The sequence below is a fragment of the Zalophus californianus genome, chromosome 2 (assembly GCF_009762305.2).
Source record: "Zalophus californianus isolate mZalCal1 chromosome 2, mZalCal1.pri.v2, whole genome shotgun sequence".
Lineage (NCBI taxonomy): Eukaryota > Metazoa > Chordata > Mammalia > Carnivora > Otariidae > Zalophus > Zalophus californianus.
This window is the reverse complement of record NC_045596.1, coordinates 45,025,398-45,049,638: the sequence shown is the minus strand read 5'-3', so window position 1 is coordinate 45,049,638 and position 24,241 is coordinate 45,025,398. Positions and strand designations below refer to the sequence as shown.

The following is a 24,241-nucleotide window of genomic DNA, read 5'->3' as shown; positions in this document are numbered from 1 at the left end:
ATGTCATAGCTGTTACAGGAACCTGTTGGGCAGTAATTACTATGTAAAGGATGCTATGAACTGTCTTCAGGTTGTTTTTCCCTGACCTCCATCTCCCAGAAAAGTACAGTATGGGAAGATGCGGTCTGGACTACTACCCACTGGACTTGTTACCCCAAACAACAGATTGCCATGACCTTTCTACCTACCATGGGTTATCAGACATAGTAATTTTAGAATTAATATACTTGCAATTCTAGCAAAATAAATTTGGTTTCTTTGATACGTGACGTACCAATAATAAACAAAGGCATAAAATGCTTTTTTAAAACTTTATTTCAACATAACTATGCTTACAGAAATACACTCATATTGGTTAATAGAATGCAATTTAAGTTTAACTTATCCTACACAATTTGGACCAAAGACTTGGTACATGGTTTAAGCTTAAAAAAAAAAAAAAAAAAAAGGATTTGCAATCTGGTTTATTTTTCATCTATTACAAATGTATATAAAAGATCCTCCCATCAAATGCTGCTAAAGCAGGCAGCAAGAACCTTGAGATATTAACCTTTGGTTTGTCTCGGAAAAATAACACGTATTGCACTGTAAAAGTTTATAAAATTGGTGCAACAAAACATTGTTGTAATGTTTCAATGCCAGTTTACAAAGATCAATTAACTAATGGATGTTGAAAAGGGTGGGGAGAGCCTATGTACACAAATGAAAATGTAAAAGCTATCTGATTTAGTTAAAATTGCATGTAGATTGCAAGTCTACACAAACCAGATAATTTACTGAATCTGAATTAACACTATCAGATCAGTTCATCTGCTGAGGTCAACAAGGAAACTGCACACACTAAGTGTTTTTCTGGTTTATGCAAAATTAAGTTTCTTCCCCAGTTTTTCAGTCCAGAACTGTTATTATACTACAGGCAAGGTATTCCTTCCATTGTCAACATTCATGGGGTGACATGTGATGAGGTCTACTTGGGTTTAAATTTATTTGCATTAGCACTTATATGCAAAATAGTCCCCAAAGTTAAAGACCACATGACTTTAGAAGTAACTCTAAAAAATAAAATGGCCCTTCTTGGAAGACTAGAACAAAACATCCAGCCATAGTTATAAGAAGGCTTATCAGAAATGTAGCCCCTTATGAATTACACCTCAATAAAAAAAGGTAGCCCCAAAGAAGCAGCTCTGAAAAGGGGAAAAAATATAACTTAAGATATCTTGAAGATCAATGTGAATATAGGTTCAGAAGATAAAAGAGATACATTTTCATAAGACTACCTAGGATTAGGCTTATAATGTATTCTAGTATTTCAAGTTTATCTCTAGTTACTAAACATCAATTTACAGATAACATATTCACTTTTTATTCCTTTAACAAAAGGGAAAATTCTAGTTTCAATTCTATCCAGTGGAGGGGAAACTGAGAAAACAAAGATTCAAACAGTTCCATGCAAATATCACATTTTTCAAATGGAAGAACTCCCAACTAAGCCAGAAGTTCATATTACTAATATATTTTTCATTGAAACAATTTTTAATAAGTACAATACATGGCATTAAGGTTCAGAACCTAATATAGGCCTGACAATCAAGTCCTTGTTTTCTGGAAGAAAGGCCTCAAGTCCCACTCAATTTCCAGTAACAATGTTTTCACAGATCAATTTAATAATAAGGGGTTTTAATTTCCTTCATATTTTGTTTTTAGCATTCTAGTCTTAAAAACTAGATAAGAAAATTAGTCCAATTCCCCAGAAATCTAATTTTTTTTTGTAGCATGAAAGAATCCACAAAACCTCTTCCCCAAACTGATTCCCAATCTCCAATCTGTACTTAACATGAGTCTTTTCATATAGAATGTAAAAGGTAACTTACATAAAATGTACCCATGAACATTAAAACTAGTTGTTAGAAAGATTTAACTAGCTTTATAATTTAAGTTTTAAAACATAAATATTTGCAGCTTGATCTTCTGTTGACAATGATTGTCGGAGCCGTGAATTCATCTAGAATTCAACATCATTTATAAATTCCCATTCATGCACACAAAACACACACCATTAACACACAACTTACTCCTCATGTCTTGAGAGAATCTTCTCTTCTTTAAATCTTTGGCCTCCCAGTCAATTCCAAGTTCAAATGTCTTTTAACTCAAACCTCACTCTCAGATTTTTAACAAGTTTTCCACCCACACTTCATCAATGCTTTTCCTAATCTTTCATGTTGCATTGCCAAACTCTGATACCTGCCTCAAAGAGATCACCAGATAAAAGAAAATAAATGAAATATAAAGTGGTTATTTCAGAACAGAACATGGGAGGATCAGAATTGTCCAAGATTCCCTAATGGGATCATACTTTGACTGAAATGAATTAACTGCTATCAGCAAGGAAAATCCCGTTGGATTCTTTCATATTCTTTGGCAACTGGCCAAAGAACCTACCAAGAAAGTTTTCAAAGTACACTCTTTCTTAATACAAAGTGCCCCCACAGGAACACCAGGATAGCTGCAATTCATCTGAGGCCTCACCTGTAGAAAGAGGCTGTCACAGGGACAGCCAGGACACCCACTAGTTTGTGGAGATCCCTGAGAAAGTGTGATTTTTTAAAATCTGGACTGTACTTAAGTTTCACCTGCCTTTTTCATTGTATTCATAGAAAGTAAGTAGCAGCTGGTCTACCAGCACTCATACTACCTCTCTCAACCTAGTTTGCTATGGCTTTGGAATCTCACAACTGATATTCTGTATAACTTGAAGGAGTAATTGTGTCTCCTAATTCCAGGTTTGCAGTTTCCAAATATCACTTACAGTTCGTTATTCAGCTGAGTAGCCATATGGACACCAACCATCTATGGAAAAGGTCTTCCTCAAAGATATATATGACTTAACACTGTACATCTAGGAAGTAGTTATACTAAAACAAGCCAAAAATTTTTACTTACGGTTGGTATCGGAGATAAAAATCCATTAAATATAGAGCCTAGTGGTTTATTTATTGTAAAGGTCAAAATGAGAGCTGTGAACTCACTATATCCTTTTAAAATAAATAACTTATGTGAAATACAGATTCTGGCATAGATATAAGATGTGAAATTCAAAATCAATGGATTGAACCTGCATGTTTCATTTGCTCACAAATTTGCACACACTAATAATATTCTGCAAAAAAGACAATTGCAGCAAAGGAAAAAGAAAACTGCCCTTTTGCAAACACTAAAAGCATCCCTCCAAAGAGGACAAAATAAACATGCATATATATGTATAAAGTGTTACTGTTCAACAAATACTATTTCTAAAAAAAAAAATTGAACTGCATAGGTTAAAAAAAAACAAAAAACAATGTGCAACATCTTAAGCCATTAAAGCACCAAAAAAAAAACACGAAAAAAACAAAAAAAAACACACCAAAATCATAATGACGATTAACATACACAAATAAGAGATATTGATCAAAAATCAGGAAGTAAATACCTGGACTGATACAATGTCCACTGTTGGGAGAATTTTTCTTCAATTTAAATGTCTCTTCTCATCTCTAAAAAAATTTTAAAGTGCTAACTTTATATAAAGCAGGCAAATTCTTCAAGTAATTTGCTATTTAAGTATGCCAATTTTTATAGAACTAAACAAAGAACTAGAAAAAAACTAATGTGAAACAAGAAGACAGACATGGCAAGAAAAGTGACAAGTTACAGCCAGACAAAGCAACAGAATGCTACAATACCACCTTGGCCTTCTCATTTCAATTAAATGTATAAGCTAACGGATTGAGGTGTCTGCTGGTTTAGTACACTAACTTCCTTGGATTTGCTAAAATTTATCCATCAGTAAGTATAAAGTCCTAAGGAAAAGAGTGCCACTTAAAAATCAACATCAGACACTAATTAAAGCAATTTAAAAAAATAAAAGGTTGTCTACAACTATAAATGAATATTAAATGTAATAGATCTTATAAACTAAGAACTGAAGCCTTATCCTAAGTTTAATTACTCCTGCCCTTTAGCTGCTTTTTCAAGGAAGTATACATTAACCAAATGGCGATTGAGGTGCTTGCTGTAATCTTTTTCCTTTCTAAAAGAGCGATCACAGAAGATACAAACAAAATCTCCCTCAGCCACTTTCACTGCCAAGGTTTCCTTTGCATTTTTCCTGTTGTTTTCTTGTGGAACTGGCCGGGCCCCATTCAATCCAGAGTCATCACTACCCTCTGACATGTTGTCACTTAGATCACTTCCATCATGACTGTGGATGCCTTCATCTTCATCCATTTCCTGAGACTCATTTACTGCTACAGTGACAGAAGGTGATGTCACAGCAGTTTTGGACACTGCTTCGTGGTTTTCTATTGGTAGGGGAAGCAGCACTGGTGAAACTGGTTCTTCAACTGCTGGGTCTTTGCCAGGGGGATTCTCTGTTTTGTTCTCATCAGTGTCCATTTCCATTTCACAAAGCACAGCTTCAGCCTGACACTTAACATCTAAAATTTCACCCTCTGGCATAGTCAAGTTTTGTTCAGAGGATGAAATATTGGCAGATTCCTTGATAATAGCAGCAAGACCAGCTAGACTCTTCTCTGCCTCTTCTACTTTTTGAAGAGGGGCTTCTTTGCTTCCTTCGCCTTCAGTGAATAATTTTTGGTCTTTTGACTCCTCTTCTTTTAAGTTTTCCTTTGGCGGTGGTGTTGATGGTGGTGAGAGATCCTGTGCACCTGCACTTTCCTTTAGAAGCTGGCTATCTTTGACAGGCACTAAGCCAACTTCAATAAGGACTTGCTCCTTCCGTGCCATTTCACTCTGCATGTTGGACTTTTCCTTTTTATCTTTTCGAGGAGACTTTTTGGGACTTGGTTCTATGTGAAGAGGAGGCTCTGTGGGAGGAGGAGGCTCCATCTGATCAACCTCCAGCTGAGTGGGCCCCATGGGAGGAGGTGGCTCTGTCTGAGCAGGCCCTATCTGAGCAGACTCCATTGGAGGAGGAGGCTCCATCTGACCAACATCCATCTGAGCAGACTCCATGGCAGGGGGTGGCTCCACCTGAGCAGGCCCCCTGGAAGAAGTCTCCAAATGAGAAGGCCCCTTGGAAGCAGGCGGCTCCATCTGAGAAGGCCCCTTGGAAGGAGAAGGCTCTATCTGAGAAGGCCCCTTGGAAGGAGAAGGCCCCTTGGAAGGAGAAGGCTCCATCTGAGCAGGCCCCCTGGAAGGAGAAGGCTCCATCTGAGCAGGCCCCCTGGAAGGAGAAGGCTCCATCTGAGCAGGCCCCCTGGGAGGAGAAGGCTCCATCTGAACAGGCCCCTTCTGAGCAGGCTCCTTTTGAGCAGGCTTGCTGCCTTTTTTACTTGACTTATTTTTCAGACTTTTCTTCTTTGTACTTTTTTTCGTGCAAGTAGTTTGCTTTTTAGTCTCCTCTACTTTGCTATCAGCTTTTGGCACTTCCTGACTATTTTTGGATTTGCTTTCTGCCTTCTTTTTCTTTTTTGTCACAGGTTCCTCATCATTAACAGGATCTTTTAAGGAATGGGCTTCAGCTTCCATCCTCCTTTTGCTTTTCTTGGTTTTACAGGTTGTTTCTGAATTATTTCCTGTATGCACATCCATTTCTTTAGTTTCCATTGCGGATTTGCGAGTTCTGGTAGTCACTTGAGTTGAAGCATTACAAGACCTTTTCTCTTTTGAAACATTATCTTTCTTCTCCACTTTTACAGACCTCTCATTCTTCTTTCCAGCCACATCCCCCTTTATTTTTGTCTGTTCTGTTTCTTTTTTTTCATTGGTAATATTGTTATCAGGCAGGTCAGCCTCTCGCTTTTTGGTTTTCTTTAGTTTCACTTTTGAGACATCCATTGTTTTATTAGGACAAGTAGGATGCTTGGATTTGAAGTGATACTGCAGATTACACTTCTTGGAAGCTGCATAGTCGCACACAGGGCAATTGAACTGCCGTGGATTAACATGTAGCTCTACGTGTTTTTTGAAGTTACTTCTATCTGCTGTTTTGTAGTCACAATGTGGACAGTTAAGAGGTTTAGGCCCATTATGAACCTGTCTTGCATGGCGGGTTACTTCATGTTGATTAGAGGCCACATAACTGCACTGATCACATTTAAATGGCTTCTCACCTGAAGGTAAACAAGAGATGTTAGAGAGAACATAGATTAAGAAATGAATTCAAGCTCTTATTAAAATATAAGGAATTGGATATGTTAAAACACACACACACACAAGCTATTCATTGAAAAGACTGTATCATGCACTTTACATTTACCATATTTATTTGTAGATCTTTTCTCTACCCCTTGACAATGACTCTCATACCAAATGGAGGAACAATGACCTCATTTAACCATCCTCTCCTAAAAAGTTCATCAAGCTAGAGCTCTCAAACACTGTAAGAGAACAATGAATCATCAAGAAGTACACAACAATTACTGGCACAGTTGGCTGGGCTCTGGATGTGAATTTTGGGGCAAGGGCACTCAAAGAAAAATATAATTTTATTTTATTATTTTATTTTTTTGAGAAAAGATAATTTTAAATGTTTTATGTTTAGTTAAAACAAATGACAATGGAGTAGAATATATAATTCCCATACATTTTTAAGATAAATCTTGAGACTTCAAAAGTATCTTACACTCCAGGTTATACTCTCAGACCTTAGATGTAGAAGTTGTAAAAGTTTTAGCCTCAGGAACAAAGGGCCTTTTCTTTAAATTTAACCCTTTTGTCCATCCCAGGATAGAGTCAAGCTTCACTCAGAAAAACTAGTCCAATGCCAGAATTGCTATTTTAAAGCAAAAACATAGCAAAGCCAGAAACTTTTTGATTTTTCCCTACCTTCTTTTAACAAATGGGTAAAGAAACAACATAGATAAGGGCATACAAATAGATATGGTATGTAAAATAATCGAACAAAGTCATGATCACAGATCATAGGTACATACAAAACCAAAACCACCCCCACCCCCAAAATTAAAGGTACAAGATTAACACATTCTACCTGAATACATACCCATCTAGATCACACTCTAGTAAATATTACCAAATGGTATCCATACCCCACTGGTCCAATGGAATGCATAGTAGAAAAATGGAAATTGACATTTATGAAAATTCATCTCTGAAACATTCTCAAATTCATATCAAATCTAATTTTTTCATAAAGCAAATTTCTCAGACATTAAGTAAAACCATGGTAAGCTTTACATGATTAGAAAATGTCTGATAATAAAATAATCGCAGAAACAACTTATTCAGGTATATCAGACTGGTTAGGTTGGTTGTGTAGCTAACTGGACAACTCTTTTCCATGTTAGACTACTAACAGATTCACAAATAGAGTAATGCCTCTATCTTGTCTTCTCTAGTGAATTACCTCAGTGGAGACAAACATTTGCTTAACATATATAGACACAGAATGGGGAAAATAGGTGGCATAATGATTAAGAACTATCTGGGGGATCAAATATGGGCTCTTCTCCAACTCACTGTGAGATCCTGAGTAAGGTACTGAAAACTCTCTAAGGCTCAATTTCTTCATCTGTAAAAATACTTTTAAGTGTTATGAGCTATAAATAATTTAATCCATATAAAACACTTAGCATGGAACAGAGAGCCAAGCAGTCCATATACATTCCCTATAAATCATCACTTTTGGAACAGGTACTTTTAGTATGGATAACAAAAGGCAAGATTCATTTTGCCTTTCCATTTAAACCCTACCTCTGAGTAAACAAGCAGCTGATGAATGAAGTTTCTATCTTTAGGAAAATATCTGTGCTAATAAAAGAATTACAATGGAAATATTGCCATTGTATAACCCCTAATAAATGCGGGTATTTACACAGCAAGCATCAATCAAAGTGCAAGCCTCCACCTATGAAATGGTCAGAGAATGGGAGTTCATAAAAATCTATTTAAATTTTGATGGCAAAATTTACTTGCTCCATTCATTTCCCCCGCCTCAATCTTATTTTCTTGCCTTTAAATCTTGTGTATGAGATCTAGGCATTAAAACTATACAGGCTATTAGTATCTAGTTAAATATATATTTTTTGCCTTTTATCAGTGATTTTAATTCTTTTCCAATTCTAGTATTTATCTATGTTTTTCATCTTTATAAACATGTCAGATGTCTATTTTATTCTTCCCAATATATAGCAAATTCAAAAGAGCAAAGATTTTTACACACTTTACATGTTTTTATCAGGAAGAATCCAGAAAGAACAGCAAGGGGACTTTTTAAAACGTAATGGGGCATACAATTGATTACTACTTAGCAAAAAAACACAAAGTTCTTATAAAGCAGCATGGGATGAATGTCAAAAACATCTTACAGAAGAATGTCATAATATTCTTTTTGATAGAAGTCAGACTCTCAGTTGGGGGTAGACTGGAAGGGGTAAGGAGGAAACTTTTCTGAGGGTGTAGAAATGTTTCAGGTCTTCCTCTAGGGGGCAGTCAAACAGGAGAAACCACGTGAAGTCACTGACCTGTGGTGCTTGATACATGTATGCATTTTCATGTGTGTAAATTGAACCTCAATAGAATACTGTTTAAAAATTTATTCTGTACCCCTGAAACTAATGTAACATTGTGTATCAACTATACTTCAATAAAAAATACGTTTACTGAACAAAAAAAGCCCAAACTGCATAGTAAGTTCAATTTGACATGACATACTAAAATGAGAAATAAAATAGCAAAAACACAGGGAAGAAAACTTATTCTAGAATTCATGAAGACTCTCAAACCATAATGTCTTTCAAATAAGCCCAGCCATTAAAATAGTGCCTCCGTAATAATTATCAAATACTTGGTGAAAGGAAAATAAACTTATGGTTGAAAAAAATATTTTTCCATCTTAAAAAGAGTAATAAATGAGGTAGAACTTGGCAAGTTGTTAATCTCCTTTAACAAAAGCATCCATTACATTCATTGTGGAAAAATATTTAAAATGAATTCCGATGCAAGCAGAATGGGGAACTAGCCATTATATAAAATATTATCATTAACAGCAAATACAAACTTGATGTATTTCATCTAGAACGAAATATTTCATTCAGGATGAAATGGTAGCATTTCCATTGAGAATAAGAAAGGGAGAGCTGTGGATAATGTCAGCCAGGTGAAGGATACTTCAATACCATTAGGGAGAAATACCAATAAAATGGAGAATAACACCAGATAAGGTTAGATTAGTTTAGGGTGTCAATTTTTCACCTCATTAACATTCTGATCCCTTCCGAATTTGGCCTAAAAAAACCCCACCCTATGGTTGGAAATGCTCTAAGTAAATAACCATGGTGGTTTGCTTTAAAAACGAATCTGTCAGTTAAGCTAAAATGTATCAACTCCACAGAGCCTAATCTCTTCCAAAAATAGGAGACTGAGCACATTTTCTTCTCTAAAATACACTCACATGAACCAGGAACAAACAAGCCCCTGGGGACCTTAAAGATCAGACTCCAGACCACAGAGAAGGCACCCAAGATATTCACTCCATGCAACCCATTCAAAAAAAAGGCTACCAATCCAATTTGACCTAATTTAGCCTCACTGATCCAATCTGACCTAATTTATCCTCACTTTACTTACAAGTGCTATCAGTAACTTTGATTAAAAGTATTAAAACATAACATCTTCTGTAAATAATTGCACACTCATACGCAAAACAAACTAACCATGTTTGCTTCCTGTTTGCACCTCAAACTATTGGCACCCAATAAAAGACATGTCTCTGCTCTCTCCATACGCTGTGGTTCCAATTTCGTTATGCTATAGTTTCTTGAGCCACTTTCTGAGCCATAATTTTCTTTTAACCATGCTGATAACTGAAAATGGGAGGGGTGAGGAGTTTAAACCAAATCCCAGCTCTTCTGATTTAAAGGAATGACAACCACAATAAAAGCATTTATCCTCTCTTAAGTCTGTGTCCTAATCCATAAACTAGGATTAAGTATTTAAGGACTACTAAGATTAAAGATAACAAATCCCAATTTCTCAGTACCTGGCATACAATAAATAGTAGCTACTATTGGGATGCCTGGCTGGTTCAGTCGATAGGGCATGTGACTCTTGATCTTGGGGTTGTGAGTTTAAGACCCACACTAGGTGTAGAAATTATTGAGAAAAATAAAATTTTCATGGGGCACCTGGGTGGCTCAGTTGGTTAAACAACTGCCTTCGGCTCTGGTCATGATCCTGGAGTCCCGGGATGAGTCCCGCATTGGGCTCCCTGCTCAGCAGCGAGTCTGCTTCTCCCTCTGACCGCCCTCCTCTCATGTGCTCTCTCTCTCTCTCTTTCTCACTCTCTCAAATAAATAAATAAAATCTTTAAAAAAAGAAAAAGAAAATCTTTAAAAAGAAAATAGTAGCTACTACTCATTAAGAGACTTTTAAAATACTTGCTGTAACAGTACTGAATATCATCTTTTAATACAGCAAAGAGATTCAAAAGACAACAGTTAGCAAACACAAAATTATTCAAGCAGAAGTTATTGACTGGTGTAAAACACCACAAGACACTTAAACAGTGACAAAAGTATTATCCATTCAATGAAAAAGATACAAGTATGTCATCATTCTAATCCAGTAACCCAGCAACACTAATAGTGGGTCAACCAGATAGGACTTCAAATGAGACACATTAAGTAGAATTCAAGCATTCATATTTAATTTCCAGTGTACAAGTAATACAAGGCACAGGGACAGAGGAAAAACCAAATGACACCATAAGAAAGCAAGTAAGACAAATCCAGAAAGGGGGACATTCTACAGGAAAAATGGCCACATTTCTTCAATGCCTTAGTTTAGTCTCCCCATTGGTAAAATGGGGACAGCAATAGAACTTATACATTATTGGATAGTTAGTTATAAAGGACTAAAATTAGTTAACTCACATAAAACTCTTAAATGTTTTAAGGGCTAGAACACAACTATCAATAGAACATGATGCCTACCCTCAACAAAGCCTGAGAGCATCCAAATTACCCTCAGAAAATGAAACCAGGAAGTACCTAAGCAATAAACTCGGGTTTCTGGTTAAGTGACTCAACTCAATAGCTTAGGAGATTTAGAAAGAACATTCAAAGTATATTAAAATGACAAGCTTTAGGGTGAAGAAAAGCAGCCAAACATATTATGTGACCCCTTCATAGCTGCTCAAATCAGAATCTGTACTATAATCAAATGTTACTCAATCACTGACTCAAAACAGTGATATCCAATAGAAATAAAATACAAGCAATGTATGTAATTTTAAATTTTCTGGTAGTCACATTTACAAAGGTAAAAAACAGGTAAAATTAAATTTTACTACTTATTTAACCCAATATAACTGTCATGTCAACATGTAATCAATACTTTAAAAAAAATTTTTAAGTTTTATTTAAGTCATCTCTACACCCAACATGGGGCTCTAACTCATGACCCCGAGATGAAGAGTCACATGCTCCTCCAAATGAGCCAGCCAGGCACCCCAAAATAGGTATTTTACGTGCTTTTTATTTATATTGTTTGAATTCTATGTATTTTATACTTTTCAAATTACATTTCACAAGCTTAATAACTACATGGCTAGTGGATACACAAGCAGTCTACACAAATTTCAGGCAATTAATTAACCTAAGGGAGACGAGTCTACACAGACTTCTGTTAACACCAAGATTTTGGCATAGTTTCCCTACAGGAGTATATATTCCAAATTTGTAAGTAGAGTATTCTGATCAGTTGTGGTGGTTCACCAAGGGTCAAGCGTTAATTGTAGCCAAAATGAATAATCCTTTCAAGACCACCTATGCTATATTTACTTTTTAACTCTGCCATCTACCTACCTTGATAATGGGGACCAATTCTGGCTAGAGATCACAATTATTTCACTCATTAGAGTGCATTTATAGTCCTGCATTTTATCTATTATAGGTTAATAAATTGAGATCCTGGATTATCTATTAAAGTTTGGCTTTTGTAAATCAGTCCACAGAAGCCCTATCAGCTCTCAAAAGAGGACAAACCCACATTTCAGGACCTGAGAAGTTAAGAAGGAATCTCTGTAACCTGGAAACCACACACTATGAAACTTGGTGTTCTATTGTGTTGGGAGTGGGGGAGAGGGTGAGAAGGTAAGGGGTTGCTCGAAACGTACAAACCAGTGTTGGTCTATAACAGCATTTCAAATTTTATTAGTCATAGAACTTTAAGATCTGATGAAAATTATGGACCTTCCACCCAGAAACAGTGCATGCATACATTTATATTCAGTTTCAAGAGTTCCACCTATGGATTCCTCGTTAAGAACATACATTTAGATACAACGCCACATGAATACAACACTGATTTTTAACTCTAATTTCTAAATCATGTTAAAAATAAATCATAAATTGATTTTTGAATAAATAAATAAAAGGTCTAGAAGAACTTCCTTATACTGATGTATTGTTTACTAAAAATCATAGAAAGGTTACCATTTCTTACCAACCTGAATGAGTACGCATATGTCTAGTTAGATGAGTCTTCTGAGAACTTGAGTAAGGACAAAGTTCACATTTATATGGGCGTTCCCCTGCAAAAATATAATGATTAGGGTTTAATTATGATAAAATAAGGGAAATACAATTCTCACTAACAATATACATAATATTCAGTACTGAGCATTTTTTTGATAAGGATTCTCTTTCCTATTCCTGGCAAATTGGTCAATTTTTTATCAGGTATTAGACATGTAAATGATTTAATTCAGAATTCAAGTAACTACATTTCAGCTTTGCTGACAAAAAAAGATCACTGGCTTTCTGAATTCTCATAGCCCTTTTAATTTTCACAGTAATGCTATATAATATCACATTAAATATTAAGAACTGAATGATCTTGATAAGTTATCAAGAAGCATCTTTTTTTTTAATTAGAATTACCCTTAGGGAAAAAAGCTACCCAAATTTTCTCATGCTGTCACTTGGAATTTTTGATTCTTGTGAAGGATAAATCTATCATTTGAAATTGTTAGCTTAAGAGCAAGAACACTTGAGTGAGGATGCTTAAGCTAAAAATTTCAAGTAATAGACCTTTCATGAAATAGATTAGTACTGGTTAAGGCAAATCATGCTCATAAAGCCATAAGGACTGAGAGCAACTTAAGACGAGAGGATAATAATGGCAGGAAATGTGTATTTTTGGGGTATGGTTTGTCAACCACAAAACAGGTTTTAAAAAGCTTGGCAATTAAAAAAAAGCTTGACAATTTGTAATTTGTTTTCATCTGTCTTTGGCCACAAGATAATAATTATGACCTTGGGCAAGTTTCCTCAGTAAAAGTAAAAGTGCCTTCACTTCCTAGAATTGTGAGAATTTAAATTTAAGATAATACACACAGAACATTTGACATTGTGCCTGGCACATACTAAAGCCCTCAATAAATACCAGTTATTATTTTGTCTATACAGTAAGTTACAGTAATAGATGTGTCTAGTAAAATGGACAAGGGAAAGAAAAAACAAAGTGAAAAAAGAGGAAGAATACTGTAATGAGTAGGAAATGTGTTCCTAGTACCTGTACACTGTTACTAGTTGGTAGCTACAGATTAGCTATAAATTGGTCACAACAAAAGAATTCCTACTTCAACCTGGAATTTTAGCTTAAAAAATGTTGAATGTATTCCTATAAATATACATATAAGTGACAGATAAGCACATGAAAAGGCTCACAGTATCTTTACCCATGACGGAAATGCAAATCAAAACCATAATGAGATGAAAACTTCACATCCATGAGGATGGCTATAATCAAAAGGACAGATGTTAAAGAGTATTGGTTGGGGGGGGAATAAAAAAAAAAAAGAGTATTGGTTAGGATATGGAAAAATCAGAACACTCATACAATGTGAAAATGTAAAATAGTGCAGCCACTTTGGAAAATAGTTTAGCAGTTCCTCAAATGACTAAACATAGTTACCACATGGCCTAGCAATTCCACTCCTAGGTATGAACAGTTGACCCTTGAACAACATGGGTTTCAACCGTGCAGGTCCATTTATACATGCTTTTTTTTTTTCTTTTTTAAAGATTTTATTTATTTGAGAGAGAATGAGAGATAGAGAGCACGAGAGGGAGAAGGGTCAGAGGGAGAAGCAGACTCCCTGCCAAGCAGGGAGCCCAATGCGGGACTTGATCCTGGAACTCCAGGACCACGACCCAAGCCGAAGGCAGCCGCCCAACCAACTGAGCCACCCAGGTGCCCTGTTTTTTCAATAAATACAATAGAGTTCTGTAAATTTATTTTCTCTTCCTCATGGATTTTTTTCTTCTTTTAAAAACATTTATTTATTTGAAGGAGAGAATGAGCAGGGCAGAGGGAGAGGATGCCAAGCAGCCTCCCGGCAGAGTGCAGAGCCCTTGGGCCTGAGATCAGAACTTCTGCCGAAATCAAGTCAGATGCTTAACAGACAGAGCCACCCAAGGCCCCCCCTCATGGATTTTCTTCACTTTCTTTTTTCTAGCTTAAGAATACAGTATATAATACATACAACATATAAAATGTGTTAATCAACTATGTTATTGGTAAGGCATCTGGTCAACAGCAGGCTATTTAGTGGTTGGGAGTCAAAAGGTATGTGCAGATTTTCGACTGCCCCTAATCCCTGCATTGTTCAAGGGTCAATTGTATATATCCAAGAGAAATAAAAACATGTGTTAGGGGCACCTGGGTGGCTCAGTTGGTTAAGCGACTGCCTTCGGTTCAGGTCATGATCCTGGAGTCCCAGGATCGAGTCCCCACATCAGCAGGGAGTCTGCTTCTCCCTCTGACCCTCCCCCCGTCATGTGCTTTCTCTCTCTCAAATAAATAAAATCTTTAAAACAAAACAAAACATGTGTTTACACAAACTTGCATATGAATGTTCACAGAATTATTCACAATAGCCGCAGAATTATTCACAATAGCCAAAAAAAAACGGAAAACAATCCCAAATATCCTAACTGATGAATGGATAAACAAAATGTGGTATATCCCTAAAAGAGATTATTTTGGGCAACAAAAGGAAAACAAGTACTGTACATAGGACATGGAGGAACCTTGAAAACATTATGCTAAGTGAAAGAAGGCAGTCACAAAGGACCATCTATTATTGTATGATTCTATTTATGTGAAATGTCTAGAATGGGCCCATCCACAGTGAACTGTATGGTATGTAAAATGTATCTCAATTAAGCTGTCACAGAAAGAAAAGTTAATGGAAGAAAAATCAAATACCATTATTGATAAACATAAAGGATTCTTTATAAAAGATTGCTTCCATCTGTGCAATTCTACAGAAAGGCATAAATACTCTAGAAAACTTAGTGAATTTTCAGTCACACATAGTGGCAAAAAAGTCATCCTTTAGAATTTGTGATCTTTTTTGTTTTATTTTTTTTTATTGGGGGGGGGAACGAGCAGGCGGAGGGACAGAGGGAGAGGGAGAAGCCAACTCCCTGCTGAGCAGGGCACCGATCCCATTAACCTGGGATCATGACCAGGGCCAAAGGCAGATGCTTAACTAACTGAGCCACCCAGGTGCCCAGAATTTGTGAACTGGTTAAATATCAAACCCACAAAATTAAAAATCTTTGATTGAAGACTCAAATGAAAGTAATCCTCAGCCCACCACCATGGTAATTACCCATAAAAAGAGAATTGAACTTTGACTCTTAGTTGTATATGTATGACCTTGGACACATCACTTCAGGGTTTCCTCTCAGTAAACATGGGCTATTATAACTTAGTTCCTCAATAGATTGTTCTGCAGATTAGCATAGAAGTACCCAACACTGGCCACTCAAAGAACAGAAGAAACCCATTAAGTTAATGTGAAAACTAGGGTACTTAAATGAGAAGTGATTCTATTACTCCTTAACTCTACTCTTCAGCATTAAATGAATTTGTTTCCATAAACAAAATTTTCAGAACCATGCATTTATCACCAGAGATACTCAGAATTTACAACATTCAAATATCCTCCCAGTGTATGCACTACCAAATTGTTTTAAAAAGCTTACCAAAAATAAAAAATGACAAAGATAACATTAGGAAGAAAAAAATTATTTTCAAAAAGTATTAAAACCACACAAGATTAACACTAAAATGTGAAATGAGATACATACAACCAATGTTAGCTTACTGTGAAAATATCAACCTTAAATTAATGGGGAGAAAAACTTATGGATGGTACAGTTAAGCATAAAAAAATATACCCATTAAAAATCAGTCACCTAAACCTCAATTAAAATAAATTACCTAAGGTGCCTGGGTGGCTCAGTTGGTTGCAACTGCCTTCGGCTCAGGTCATGATCCTGGAGTCCCAGGATCGGTCCCGCATCGGGCTCCCTGCTCAGCAGGGAGTCTGCTTCTCCCTCTGACCTTCTTCCCTCTCATGCTCTCTACCATTCTCTCTCTCTCTCAATAAATAAATAAAAATCTTTAAAAAAATAAAATAAACTACTCTAAAAAAATAAAAATAAATCACCCTACAAATAAAACTTTAAATGGCCAAGAGTTCTTAGTTGTTTTTTCCCCCACTGTTGTGTGTGTGTGTGTTTTTTAAAGACTTATTTATTTATTTTAGACAGAGTAAGAGCACACGCACCCGCAAGCAGGGGTAGGGGTAGAAGGAATGGGAGAGAAGCAGACTCCCCCACCGAGCACGGAGCATTGATGCAGGGCTCCATTCCAGGACCCTGAGATCATGACCTGAGCCCAAACTGAGAGTCGAGTCAGAGGTTTCACCAACTGAGCCACCCAGGCACCCCAAGAGATCTTGTTTAAAACAAAACAAAACAAAAACACTTTAATAAAAAAATTGGAAATACAAAACAAACAAACAAAACCAAAAAAACTGGAAATACACACAAAAGACTTAAAAGCTTTTCCAGTTCTCTCCATTTTCTTTTTGGTTCTAGAAATACTCTTAAGTTGACAAATTTAAATTTACAGTTGAAAACATTTTTAGTTTTGGGAAACATGAATTATCAAAACACAACTGACAAAAAAAAAATCAAAATGTATAAAGACAAAAGCACTAGGGTGTTGGTCATATTCTCTATGTTGAACTTGCATGGTGGTTATGAGTACATATATTTGTAAAAGTCATCTACTATACTTAATTAAAACAATTCATCAAAGTGTACAGATAAAAGTTATGCCATGGCTACTACCTGAAAGCTCTACAGATCACAGCCAATCTAAACTAATCCCCAAGGTTTTCAAAAAACTGTTAAATGAATATGAAGTAATTATGGCTTAAGTATATATAGTAGCTAGGATTTATTTTAAGATATTATACATGAGGTTAGTTTAGTCTGTTTAATTCAAACTGATTAATGGGGTAGGATTTCCAAGTAACTTGACTTCCTATGCCATGTAATTTTGTAATGTTTCAACTTCTAGACTTTTGAAACTAAATGGTTTCAAAGCATGGAGACAATCACAGATTAAAAAAAATTCCAAAAGATCTACAAACTTTTTTACTTGACTAGATTTTAAAGCTATATATATATATATATATATATAAATATAAAATACTGGCGCATTCTCCTGGAGCTTAGAAATCTTGCTGCAGACATCTTTTCTTCCTCTTTTTTTTTTTGTTTGAGAGCGCGCGCGCAGGCGCACGGACGCACGCGCACCAACACGAGGTGGGGAGGCACAGGAGGACAGAGAGGAACGAACGGACTCTGCCCAAGCAGGGCTCGATCCCACCAGCAGAGATTGTGACCTGAGCTGAAATCAAGAGTCGGGCGCTCAACTGATTGAGCCACCCAGGTGCCCTGACATCTTTCTTGTAACAGAATTTCACCTGCAAGTTTTATTAAGTCTACCACTCCAGTAAAGCACTATTGATTGCCCTCCCCACGGTGCCCTACTTTAACTTCACCTGTGGGGTTCAGTCCTACAGAGTAACAACTCTTGCAAAAGGAATCTTACGCAAACAGCATCCTACAACCCCTTTTTACTTGTGATCCAGACTACTGTGCTAAATTACCCTAACCATTTTCTTCAGACCACTAATCAGTCCTCAAAGGTACCAATTCTTAGCAGAAAAAAAATGTAACGTGAGAAAACTACCAATAAGTTGCAAACATTTCCTTAAAAAATCATACTCCTTGGGGCGCCTGGCTGGCTCAGTCAGTTCAGTGGGGCATGCAACTCTTGATCTCAAGGTCATGAGTTCTAGCCCCACAATGGGCCTAGAGCTTACTTTAAAAAAAAAACTGAATGATTAAGGGGTGCTGAGAAATGGGGAGCAACCACTAATAGACAGGGTTTCTTTCTGGGTTGAAAATGTCCTAAAAACTGATTGTGGTGATAGTTACACAACCTTTGTGAATATACTGAAACCAGTGAATCTTAACTTTAAGTGGATGAATTCTGTGGTAGTAGACTGTATCTCAATAAAGCTGATATTTACCAAAAAAACTGCCAAATGTGATAAAATATCATTAACTAATGAATATAGGTAATGGGTACATGTTGGTATTTGAGATGTTTGAAATTTTTCGTATTTTTAACATTGTTCCATTTTTCTGATAGTGTACACTTACAAACTAGAAACCATCTCTTACCTGTATGAGTTCAAACATGCTGAAGGACATTATTTTTTCTCTGAAAAATAGCTTCGTTTTCCACATGTGTGTTTGCTTTCTCAGGAAAATGATTTCAAGTGTGGTAATCCCACCAATCTTTTAAAAACTAACTTTTCACATTTCTATGTTTCGGAGACAAGGTTAAGTTGTTCCACTTAGGAACTCAATACCAAGACAAATTTTTTTAAAAGTTTAAGGCTTCTGTGAAATGGATCTATGCAAGGGTTAATCATTGAGTTTTCCTTTTTGCCTAAGTCCTCAATTCCTTTGGGAAACTATACTGCATCTTAGATAATGTATTCACTATCAACTAAATACACCTTCCAAAAAAAAAGAAAAAAAAAGGTAGTCCAATTTAGCTAAGTATCTATCCCAAGTTGTTAGAATACAAATTTTAACAAGAACATGGATAATATTTGTCTTGGCCATTCTTTGAAATAAGTGTTCTTCACTTATCCTCCAATCCCATATAGTTATTACCCCATGGAGAGAGAAACTGAAGCACAAAGATGTTAAATGATTTATCCAAGGTCACAAAGACAGGAAATTATGGAACCAGAACTTGACCCCAGAATCCCCTTTCTTCAGTACTACTTTAACTGACTACTGAATTAACTATCAAAAGTGAGCTGAGGGGCGCCTGGGTGGCTCAGTTGGTTAAGCGACTGCCTTCGGCTCAGGTCATGATCCTGGAGTCCCGGGATCGAGTCCCATTTCGGGCTCCCTGCTCTGCGGGGAGTCTGCTTCTCCCTCTGACCCTCTTCCCTCTCGTGCTGTCTATCTCTCATTCTCTCTCTCAAATAAAAATCTTTAAAAATAAAAAAAATAAAAAAAATAAAAAAAGTGAGCTGAATTTAGGGACTACAAGGTACTCTTACCTGTATGAGTTCGAACATGTTGAACATAATTATTTTTTCTGTCTGAAAAATAGTTGCATTTTCCACATGTGTATACTTTCCTTGGAAAATGGTTTCTCAAGTGTTTCCTCCAGTGATATTCGCTTACTGTGGTGTATGTGCAAATGATACACTTGTAGACTCGCTCATTATCCCCAGCTCTGGTGTGGTGTTTCAGGTGAGCAGTATAGTGATCGTATCGATTGGTATTGTAGCCACAGCGGTCACAGCGAATGGGGCCCTTGGAGAAATCTCCCTCCTCTGCAGTGGAAGACCCAGATTCTCTGGCTTTTGCTTGCTTCTCTGCACTTTCTTCCACAAAAAATTTCTTGGCACTATGAACTCTGATGTGATGCACAAATTGTTCTTCAGATTCGGCTTCATACTGGCATGGCTTACAGCGAAAAGGTTTGCTCTTCAAGTTCTTGCATTTGTCCTCTGCTCCAGGTGTCTCAGGGGGAAGATCTTTACTGGAGCTGTAAATTTCTGGGGCAGCAGCTGAGACCTCAAACACAGGCTGTGGTTCTACAACACTGAGTTCCAAACTTTCCAGTTCCATGTTTTCCAGTCCACTGGGTTCACCTTTTATTTCAGGGGACTCCTCAAGTCCTTCTCCATCACTATCTGAAAAGTTGTTATCTCCAACAGGCATCAATTCTGCCATCTGTCTGTCTTCACCAACCAGGTAATCACAGCAGCTGCCACTTACTTCCCCAGTTAAGGCCACATTTGCCAACATGATAAGCTGAGGCGCAGCCAATTCAGCTTTGGAGAGGTCATGCAAGTCATACATGTCGTTAGGCAAGGCCATGCCAATGTTGCCACTGCCTGTGAACAGCCCTCCTCCTCCAGAAGACTGCCCCATTACCTGGGTGGCCATGACTGTACTCTGAATTCAAAATAAGACAAAAAATGCAAAAAGTACCAGTTTAAACACAACATCCAAAACAGTGCTGTAATTCTTCATAACCTAAAAAATTCTTTTCAAATATAATCTTTAAATTCAATGAGCTTTGTTAATTGCTAAACTTAAGCTTTGAAATATTTTTGTACTACCAAATTTTCTTCATTGCAGTCACCAAAAAAATTTCTATTACCCCTACAAAAAATTCTATCAATTGTTTGACATAACTCATCCATCAACTAGGCAGGCCTACCACTGGCATGCCGTCCCTCAAGCACTTTTGATTTTTTTGGTGGGGAAAAAAAAGTAATCTCATTTTTAATGTTAATTAAAATTATTTTTCAATTCAACACATGAATAGTAAATTGCTGTCCTCCCAATTCCCCCCTTCAACAGTTTACTGGTCAGAAAATGGAGAACTCCAAAAACCATACTGTGCATTTGTTAAGTATAAACATGTCTGGAAAGTAGAAGCCTGTAGTAATTGGTCAACTGAACTGAATTTCATATGAACTCAACTAACTCCAGAAGAATAAACTACTGTGAAAAAGTACCACTTAGTTTATTTTTTTTAATGACTCGACCTGTTTAAAAGAAAAAAAAATGCGGACCTTTTCTGTAAAAAAAGGAAGATCCGTGTATTTAAAACTTCACAAATGAAAATAAAGAAACTTTCAAAACCTCTAATAATCGTACAACTTAACCCGACAATCAGCAACTTTCTTGCATTGTGCTTGACTTGGCCTACTTGCTTAGTGGAAGCCATTACAAGATCACCTTCTTGAAAACATGTTGGGCTTTTAAAGTCGCCTTAAGCACGTTACTTTCCAATCTAAATGGTGCTATTCTCAAACTGAGCGCTGTCTTGCGAATTAGAAAAAGCAAAATAAGTGGCAAGCACTCAAAAAATCAAATCAAACCCCAAACACAAAAAGCAGTCCGTTTCACCCAGGTGCATAAACACAAACCGACTGAGTTATACGTACCAAAAGTTGGAATCAAATGCCATCACAGAAAACAAACTGAGGGCCATAGCTGTCCCGGGCTTAACAGCCCAGGCTACTCGGCAATTTACCCAAACATCGACTTTTCTAATACCCCCCAACCCTAACTACCGTCTCTAAAGGAATTTTCACATTTGTCAGGAAGGCCGTCTATGCACAGCCCGAAACCCAACGTGTTGCACGAATTCCTATGTGCGGCTGCCACCAGCGCCTGCCTCGGCGGCGGCATTCCTGACTGAAATAGGCATTCGGCCATTTTCTCAAAATACCAAACACAAAGCAGCTCTTTGCAAACTCGGGCGCTCTCGCTTCCTCTCGGCTGGGCCCGCTCACTGCACACATTTCCACACCAACTCGCGGGAGTTGCCCCAACACTCGTCCTGAAGCTTTTCCTGAGTTCCCCAGCACTAAGAAAAAGCAAGGTGGGCAAACTCGGGGCGCCGTTGGGCCAGACCAAGTCTTCCCCATTCGGGGCTGCCCCCTCCCCGGTCCGCGGGCCCGAGTCTGGGAAGAGGAAGGAAAGTTACCGCGTTGCCGGCGTCCCGGCTCCTCTCAGAGCGCCTGGGCTCACCCTCCGCAGAGGGCCCGGGAGGCTCCGCTGGCGCCCTCCGGAGGCGTCGGGCCCCTAGCACCGGAGGGGGCCCCCACGCGCGCCGGCCGCCTCCCCCGCGCCCCGGAAGTTTGCGAACTCACTCCCCCACGGCGCCCCGCGGGACGCGCGCCCCGGCCCCGCCAGCTAGGGCGCCGAGGTGGCCGGGTGCGGAGGGCCGCGGCGGCGGGGCGGCCCGAGAGCAGAAATCGCTGTCCAGCCCCATTGGAGGAACCGCCCGGGCCGCGGGGCTGACTCAACCCGCCCGGCCGCACTCAACGGCGCCTTCCGGCGAAAGGGAGAGGCCGGAGAGGGAGGGGGACGCGAGGGCCGCGGGCCGACGAGGGGCTGCGGCGGGACCTGGGAGCAGGAGGACGGGGAGGAAGTTTCAGGACCAAGGCCGCAAGCAGCTCCGCTCCTCAGGACCCGACTCGAAGGGCGCCCGGGCCCGCGCGGAGGCGGCAGCCCGGCCTCGACTGGGGAGGGGGTCCTGGCTCCAAGCCTCTCCCCAAGGACGCCCCCGGCCCAGCCCCCGGGCCGCGCCGGTGTAACCCGATCCCGCTCGGCCGCCCGCCTCCGCCCCGCGCTGCGGCCGCCGCCGGAGCCACAGTATCTGCAAATCAGCCCTGGACAGCGCCTCGCTCCGCGTCCTTCCGCGCCCTCCCCCTGCCACTGCCGCCGCCGCCGCCGCCGCCCGGCCGGCCCTCCCCCACCCCGACCGAGCCCCCAGCCCTGCGCCGCGCTTACCGGCCTTCCTAGGCGAGGAGGGGCGGGAGACACGGCGTCGCCGCTCCTTCTCCGACTACTTTTCTTTGTTGCTGGAGTTTCGGGGGGAGGGGAGGGGGAGGATGGAAAAGTTGGGCGCTGGGGACGTCGAGGCCCGCGAAGGCCCAGGAGTGGGAGTGCAGAGAGTGCTCAGGCCGCCAGCTCTCGCCCTGCCGTCCCGGCCACCGCCGCCGCCGCCGCCGCCGGGGTCTGTGGCCCGGGGCCTCGGCGGCGCTTGCTCTGCTGAGGCGCCGCGAGCTCGCGGGAGCCGCACATTCCAGCACAGGAGGCTGCGCCGCGCACCCAGCCCGCGCCGCCGCCGCCGCCGCCGCCGCCGCCCGCGGGACACGCCCCCTCCACCGCCCGCGCGCGCCCGCGGGACACGCCCACTCCGCCAACCGCGCGCGTGGCCGCCCGGCGCGCCCCGCCCCTTGGCGAAGGGGGTTGTTATGGGCCCGGGCTGGGCTGTGGGCGCGCCTAGGGGGAGCCGCACCTAATCCGCCCGGCCCCTCACTGTTGCCCTTAGGTCAAAAAAGAGACGGGCCCCGGTCCCTTTCTTGATTTCTTTCATAAACAAACAACAGAAGAGTTGCCCCCTAGCCCTGGCGTGCAAGGATGAGAATAGAGCTGTTAAAAGAAAAATCTGCAGGCTTTGACCGTTCTCTTTAGAACTATTGTCACTCGCCTTTCAAGTCTAAAGCGCTCGAAAATACCCTTTAGAATCTCTTGAAATCTCCACCCATAGCCACCCTTAACTAATTAAGCATCGTTAAGCTCACGCGGTAAAATGCATCCCAAATTTTAAACAATAAGAGGAAAATGCAGTCAGTTCGTGAGCTTTGAGAAGAAAACGTCTCGGGAAGATCATGGACTCAGAACTGTGGGGACAAGTCCAAGTCCATAGACATGGCAGGTAGCAGGTCATTCCTGAGCCTTCAAAACACGATTTCAGTGGAGCAATTATCCTCAGATTTATAGGACGGTAAAGCAGGTGGTGAGGACATGGAAGCTGTCTGGTCACCACGTGTGGGAGAGTAACCTGGCTTCCCCGTTTATAAAGTGGAGTAACCATGCATAATACCTGGCGCACAGTAATATGCTTTTAAAAGAGAAAGAGAGAGAGAGAACATAGTCTCATGTACCCTTTACCTTCTGTTTACACCAGAAATGCCTTATTAGTCTGCCTTTGAACTCTAAATCATGCCCATCCTCAAAAATTTAATGGCTTCCTTAAACCACTTAGTGTAGCATTCAAGGCCCTCACCAACCTGATCTAGATAAGCTGGACTATCACTAGAATTAAAATAGACGTAGCAGCAAGTGCTACGGAGGTTCAGAGTAGGGAGATGGTCCCTAGCTAAGAGGATCTAGATACTTTTCACAGTAGGTGATTACCCAATCTTCCCTTACAGAATTAGGAGAATTTCAACAGGTGGAAAGTAGGGGAAGGAACATTCTACACAGTGAAAACAGCAAGC

At 39.5% G+C, this 24,241-nt stretch overlaps 1 protein-coding gene across 3 annotated transcripts; it reads right to left on the bottom strand.

Moving 5' to 3' along the window:
• Positions 1 to 278: 278 nt before the first annotated feature.
• Positions 279 to 22,969, bottom strand: REST (RE1 silencing transcription factor). Of its 3 annotated transcripts, none has more exons than XM_027599016.2 (4): positions 22,746 to 22,969; positions 19,484 to 20,390; positions 12,473 to 12,556; positions 279 to 6,116 (listed from the first exon to the last, which is right to left on the bottom strand). In XM_027599016.2, exons 2-4 carry the CDS (start codon positions 20,379 to 20,381, stop codon positions 3,988 to 3,990), a joined length of 3,111 nt encoding a protein of 1,036 aa, XP_027454817.1. In that variant the 5' UTR covers positions 20,382 to 20,390; positions 22,746 to 22,969; the 3' UTR covers positions 279 to 3,987. The 3 variants fall into 3 exon arrangements, with proteins under 3 accessions (XP_027454817.1, XP_027454819.1, XP_027454820.1); XM_027599018.2 differs by lacking the exon at positions 22,746 to 22,969 and adding an exon at positions 21,937 to 22,660; XM_027599019.2 differs by lacking the exon at positions 22,746 to 22,969 and adding an exon at positions 21,392 to 21,889.
• Between the last annotated feature and the right edge of the window lie 1,272 nt (positions 22,970 to 24,241).

Bases quoted from the DNA above. Each gene is read 5' to 3' on its own strand.
- REST (XM_027599016.2), bottom strand. From the start codon at position 20,381: ATGGCCACCCAGGTAATGGGGCAGTCTTCTGGAGGAGGAGGGCTGTTC. The intron at 12,557-19,483 runs GTAAGAGTACCT...ATATTTTTGCAG, and splicing joins ACATGTTCGAACTCATACAG to GGGAACGCCCATATAAATGT. The intron at 6,117-12,472 runs GTTGGTAAGAAA...GTTTACCTTCAG, and splicing joins ACATATGCGTACTCATTCAG to GTGAGAAGCCATTTAAATGT.